General features: G+C 47.6%; 1 protein-coding gene across 2 annotated transcripts in view; it reads right to left on the bottom strand.

The window, feature by feature from the left end:
- The window catches only part of ATXN7 (ataxin 7), a 90,592-nt gene that overhangs the window by 3,084 nt on the left and 81,266 nt on the right, over positions 1-6,242 (bottom strand). For both annotated transcript variants that reach the window (XM_018554713.1, XM_018554703.1), the window contains exon 11: positions 3,873-4,827. In XM_018554713.1, coding sequence (XP_018410215.1) covers positions 3,873-4,827 — 955 coding nt within the window. The remainder of the gene's footprint in view (positions 1-3,872; positions 4,828-6,242) is intronic.

Genomic DNA, 6,242 nt, shown 5'->3' with positions numbered 1-6,242 from the left:
CCGGTATTTTTAAAATTAGCGGTCATCAGCGGCTTGTGAGCCGCTGATGACAGCTATTAATTTAAAGGGGACAGTCTGCTGAACAGTTCTACTATAAGCTGATGGTCGCTAAAGCGACCATCAGCTTATAGTAGAACTGTAAATGCCAGGTCCGTACGACGTACTGAGCTGGCCAGCTGGAAGCACTTTTGTAGCTCCGTACGATGTACGTCCTTGGCAGCGAAAGGGTTAAAGCTTATATGAGGGTTTCTACGGAATTGTGATATCCTATACGGGGCACCTGAGATAGAACAATGAGGAGAGTCTCCTACGATTCCCCTGGGGTGGTTTCCGTCTCTGCCCCTCCTATCAGGCCGGGGTGAAGGTGTCGCTCTCTTCCAGCTGGAATCCTGGACTGGATTGTACAATCTGGGGAATCCCAGAGAGACACAACAAAGCTCCGTGTAATTCGATTTGACAGCTACCATGCAAAATGTGAACGTGGCCTTCCAGCTTTGCACCAAATATTCATTATTACAAAAAAAAAGAGATCTAAGGCCGTCGTACTGATACAAAAAATTACATTCCTCTCTACCTGCTCCCTAGATGAGAGGAAGGTTTGCACGTGTTATAACGAGGAACGCATTGCATATAGTGAATAACCTTCAGACACGAGGTTCCGCCGAGCAGCCTCACGCCCTTTGCATGTTCAGCTGCCGTCCATCTAGAAAGCAATGGGTTAATAGCTGCTCAGCTCATTGGGAAATAGCGGTTACCATGGCGATGGCTGCAGTGCACCCCCACCCCCTCCTCCCTGCGCTGTCAAGTTGATGTTCGTCTGTACCATCATCCATTTCCTACTAGTAGCGGCACGGAGAACGCGCATCATGCAGTTCATCTGCTGCCATGTTATCCAATTAGTGGAGCTGCTCTTTCTGGCTCACTTAAAGGGCAACTCCACAAACACACAGCAGCAGCAATGGAGTGTGGGGTGGAGTTTGAATTCCAATGAGCGTTGCTTGTCCTTGCTCAGCCCCACACGGTCTTCACGTTCACATCTTGTAAAAGACCTTCATGGCGCATTTCTTTGGCCTAACTTACAGCACAATGGCAAGGTGGTGAAGCTACAGGCCTCCATGACATCCAGGCCTAAGGGCCCAGTCACAGCATCAAGAGTGCGTTCAGCCTCTGGAACGCAACCCGGCCGGCTCACTTTTTTGGGGGGGGCAGTTTGGTGCATTGAACTCAATGGCACTGCAGCCACGCCCCCCGCCCGCAATGCGATCGCCAGCACCCGAATGCGTGGCACATTAGTGCCTGTATTCCGGTCCAGTGCGATCTGCAAAAAATAGTGTTTGCTGCTTTTTTTGCAGATCGCACTGGACCGGAACGCAGGCACTAATGTGCCACGCGTTCGGGTGCTGGCGATCGCACCGCGGGTGGGGTTCAATGCACTGCCATGCCCCCTCCCGCCCCAAAACAAAGAGCCAGCCGAGTTGCGTTCCAGAGGCCGAACGCACTCCTGATGCTGAGACACCCTCCCAAAAGACAAATGTCCAAGGACCTGTAGCACTCCTTACCGGACTTCCCATGTGGAGATGTGGGTGCTCGCAATGACTACGGATGGCGCCGCATCAGATATAATCGTTGGATATGGATGTCACCAGCACTCCACCAGCAAGCCTGATGAAGGGGACCCTGTGCGGCCCCGAAAGCGCTTGATTTCTTTCGAGTGAATAAAATGAAGATTCACTAAAATCTTTTGTTATTTTGACGTTTCTGGAGTGCTGGTGACATCCATATCCAACGACCCTCCCAAAAGAGTCACACGGTCCAGCACTTTCAAGTGGACAATTGTCAGTCTGGTGACACGGAGGTGTATGGGGAATCTGCACGCTATATTTCTGGCTTAACCTGTCAAAGGACTTCTGCAATTCTGTGCAGTCAGTTGTAAATCACGCACACCTGGTAGACGCAGGACACCCTTTTGTGGTTTCCCGTTCTCACCTCTCTGACGCATGTGCAGGAAGTCAACTAAGAAAAAGCTGCAGAACAGAACCAAATAGAGTCATTTTTCCAGCTGCAAATTCCAGCAGACATGTGAATCACAAAACTGGCTAAACAGATTTACAAATCCTTTCAAAGGTAAGCATTTTAAAAGGAGGAGAATGTATCCATTTGCCAGAAGTTACTTTGAAGGAAACCTGTGCTGGAAGAAACGTAGAAGCTGCCCTTCTTATTATGCTGCTTGGCCTGGTTGTAATGCCGATTACTTCAACGCATTCAGAGCCACTGGCCTGGAACCAGAATGCAGCCAGTGAAGCCAGAACTCCAGTTGGCTGCTTGTTCCTGGACAGAGACTCAAAGAACTGGAGACATCAGATAGGCATGACAGCCAGCCGACTAGCATTTTCAGAGAAAAATATAATGGCAGCCTGCAGATTTCTTTCTAGGATATCCTGTATACAGGTGAAACTCGAATAATTAGAATATCGTGCAAAAGTAATTGCAGTAAGTGCTGCAAAAGGGGCCCAAACCAAGTACTGAGTACATATGCATGCTTGTACTTTTCAGAGGTCCGATATTGTTCTATGTACAATCCTTGTTTTATTGATTGCATGTAATAATCTACGTTTTTGAGGTTGTGGATTTGGGGTTCTTGGGGTTTTCATGAGCTGTAAGCCATAATCATCACAATTATGACAAATCACGGCTTGAATTATCTTGCTTTGCATGTAATGAGTCTATCTCATATATTAGTTTCACCTTTTAAGTTGCATTAGTGAAATAAATGAACTTTGCACGATATTCTAATTATTCGAGTTTCACCTGTATAACTATAGTTCAAAAACTATTGAAAAGGATATTTTGAAAGGGACAGACCTCGTTTACCGCCTGAGCTCACTTTATGTTCCCCAGCATGATAACCCGTGCTAAGGAAATGCCCCCGCCTTTGAGAGTCAGCAGGTGAAACTTTGCATGGTAACTTGCTCTAAACCAGGGGTAAGCAAGCTCCGGCCCTCCATCTGTAGAGAAACTACAAATCCCATGATGCACTTGTCTCTGGGAGTCCTGCCCGTGAAAATCTTGCTGTGTCTTATGGGATTTGTAGTTCAACAATAGCTCAAGGGTCAGAGTTTGGCCACTCCTGCCCTAAACCTTAGCGGTCCCCGACAGCTCGGCTTACCATTGAGGACTAGGAACCAGAGTGCTTTGTGATCATGTGACCACTATGCCAGTTAGGAGGCTTCGTTGGCATAAACAATGAAAGCTTCCCGTCCGCAGATGCACCCAGCCACCCTCAGGCTAAAGCGGCGTGTGCAGTGCCATCAGTTTTTAAAGTGTACATCTAAAACTTTTTGGATACAGTGGGAAGGTTTCGCACACCTTTCAGTATTTTACTGCTATCCAAGGCTCCTTAGGAGATTTCTCATCACTTCCTGTCTTTCTGACAATGTTTTACCAGACAGGAAGTCAGGGGCTTTCTCCAACAACACAGAGATCAAACTTTTTTTTTTTTAAGAGTAGGGGGAAGGCTAGAACCCCTGAGATTTGTTTTGTCCAGATTTTCCCTTACTTCCTGTCCTTTAAAGCTATGGTCACCGGAACAGGAAGTGAGGATTTTTCTTTCTATTAACCATTTGCGTGCATGTCAACCTACAATAAAAAACAGAGCCGGATTATTAAATCAGTGTACCAAATAAAAGCCTTATGTGCCCTCAAAGCTATATAAAAATATTTAGGTAAGCAGACTGGACACTGAGTTGCTATTTTTGGGCATCACCCCGGTCATGAAAAGCTTACCACATATTAAAATTAAACTTATTTAGACCACTCGACATTTAAAATGTATGTTTTTCAAGTGATATCTCAGGACAAATTTGCTGCCTCACCTGATGCCGCAGTGAATTATTGGCCAGCGTCGGCGTTCCTGAAATCCCGCTATTGTGTTTTGAGTGTATGTTGTTGACTGGCGGCAGTTTGGCAACCTTACTGGACTTGCTGCTGTTGTTATTGTTGGTGATGCTGCTGGGCCCCGCGGTGCACTTGCGCTTTTTCCCCGCCAGCTTGTCCAGGGTAACGCGGGAATGCGGGAACGCGTTGTGAGAGTTCACAGCTTGGTCGCCGCCGGCCTGGTGAACGAAGGGCCCCAGCGAGAGCGTGGAGTCACTGCTGTTCATGACCACGCTCATGCGCTTTATCGATTCCGCAGGGTTCCCGCTCGGGGGACCCCTCCCTGATTGGTCGTGCTTAAGACTCACAGATCGATTGTTCACAAAGTTGAGGCCGACGCTGTGCGGGCTGCCGTGCTGGGACAAGGTCGTGCCGGGGGAGTGGTATGTGCCAGAGTTCGCTACACAGTTTTTCCGAAAGGACTCAGTGGAATGAGAAGGGGGAGGCGCTAGCAGCTGGGGTGGGGAGTTGGTTTTCTTTTTCTTTCCTGAGCCGCTGCTGCTGCTGTTGGTGGTACTACTGCAGTTCGTGCTGCTGGCGGGGGATTCCTTAGGTTTCACAGCCTTATTGGATTTTAACTTTTGAGGTTTGCTGGAGACTGGGCTAGGCGATGAGGAAAGCACTGACGGTGTGGATGCTGAAGAAGAAGAAGACACTTGTCTGGCTTGCATACTACTGGTGGCTTCGGTTGCAGTGTGAATGTTTAGTGTAGTTCCTTGGGGAAGGACTTTGTCCGCAGATGTACTGGGGGAAGAGACGGGGGCCTGGGGAGAGGTAACTGTGCTGGGCGGGAGGAAACCAGTGTTGTTCATACTCTGTGACACAGGCACCGAGTTTGTGCTGGTCCGGTGTGGAGCGTGCATGGATGAACTGCTAGAGGCCGGAGGAATTTTCCTGGCAAGACAGAAAAGAACACGTGTCATTACAGGTCACTGCGTGAGCAGATGTGCTATTCAAAAGATTATTCTAGGTCTCTTCAATCAATGCGTTCATTCATCAAAATACCAATTGTTTCTGAAACAAACATTCAACTCGGACTTCAGGCAAAACTATTTTCCTTCGATTTGGATCCGGTAGAAAAAGGTTTAAAAGCTTGTTTTCCCCTGTGTCCCGATTGGGGAGATTTCTCCTCATTTCCTTTCCCCAGAGACACAACAGGAAGTGGATATATCCCAAAAATCAGAGGAAAGACCACCTTGGACAGCTGTCACCAGAACTAGTGTCCCCATTGAAAAATATTCTTCCTATGCTTGTTTTGGTGACAAATTACATTTTAGATTCCCCCTTACTTTCAGGCCTGGTGACAACCATCCCCAGGACAAAGAGTGAAAGAGGACACACCATAAAACAGTGACTGAGGTTCTAACCTTTCCTCCATCATTCTAAAACTAAAAAAAAAATGTTATGCTCTAACAAGACAAGAAAATGGGTTTTTCTTATTCACTTCCACCTATTAAAGTAAAGTAAACCTGTGCTTTACCCATGCAGGGCAAAAGACAACCATTTCCCCTATCACACTTCTCATCAGCACATACTTACCTCCTCTTCACTCCCCCGGATATAGGGAGCACTTAACGCACTTCAATTCGGTGTGCTGGTGACATCCTGCTTCCTTACTGATCCCAGCGGAGCCATCCGCAGTCACTTCAGCACCCACCTTGATCACTTCAATTCCTCTCACAAGCCGCATGGAGTTTGGGAGAGAGTCCCCAGTCCTGTGTAGGCTCAATTTGGAACTTACACAGGACTAAGATAGAGCTACACAGGTCATTTTAAGCTCTTGTTACTAGAGATTAACCTACTTGTCGGACGTCACCTGAACTGTCTAGGGCTACACAGGAGATTTTTAGTAGTTCAACCTGCTACTATCGGGATGTAGCGATAACATTTTTTCGGTACTCGCCAATACCATGTTGACCGGGAAGCCGGTGTTCTATCGAAAGCATAAGGCTTCACGCTCACTTGGGACACTGCTAGGCAGCGTGAAGCATGCTTCCTATATACATTAGGGATGTACCGATACTGGTATCAGTGCCGATACTGAGCATTTGGTTGAGTACTTGTTCTCGCCCAAATGCTCCGATACTTACCCGGATACTGGAACTGCTGGTCAGAGGAAGATTGCCTCTGACCAGCAGTGCCACGAAAGAGCATGGAACCGGCTTCCATGGTCAATCAGGAAGCCAGGCGGTGGGTCATAGCTTGCCCGCTGATAGGCTAGGAAGCCGGCTCCATGCTTGCGGAAGTACCGGTACTCGGTCTTGGCGAAAGATAAATAACGGTACTCAAAAAAAACAAAAGAAAACGGT

The sequence above is a fragment of the Nanorana parkeri genome, unplaced genomic scaffold (assembly GCF_000935625.1).
Source record: "Nanorana parkeri isolate BGI_ZX_2015 unplaced genomic scaffold, ASM93562v1 scaffold9, whole genome shotgun sequence".
NCBI lineage: Eukaryota > Metazoa > Chordata > Amphibia > Anura > Dicroglossidae > Nanorana > Nanorana parkeri.
This window is presented reverse-complemented; position numbering and strand designations above follow the sequence as displayed.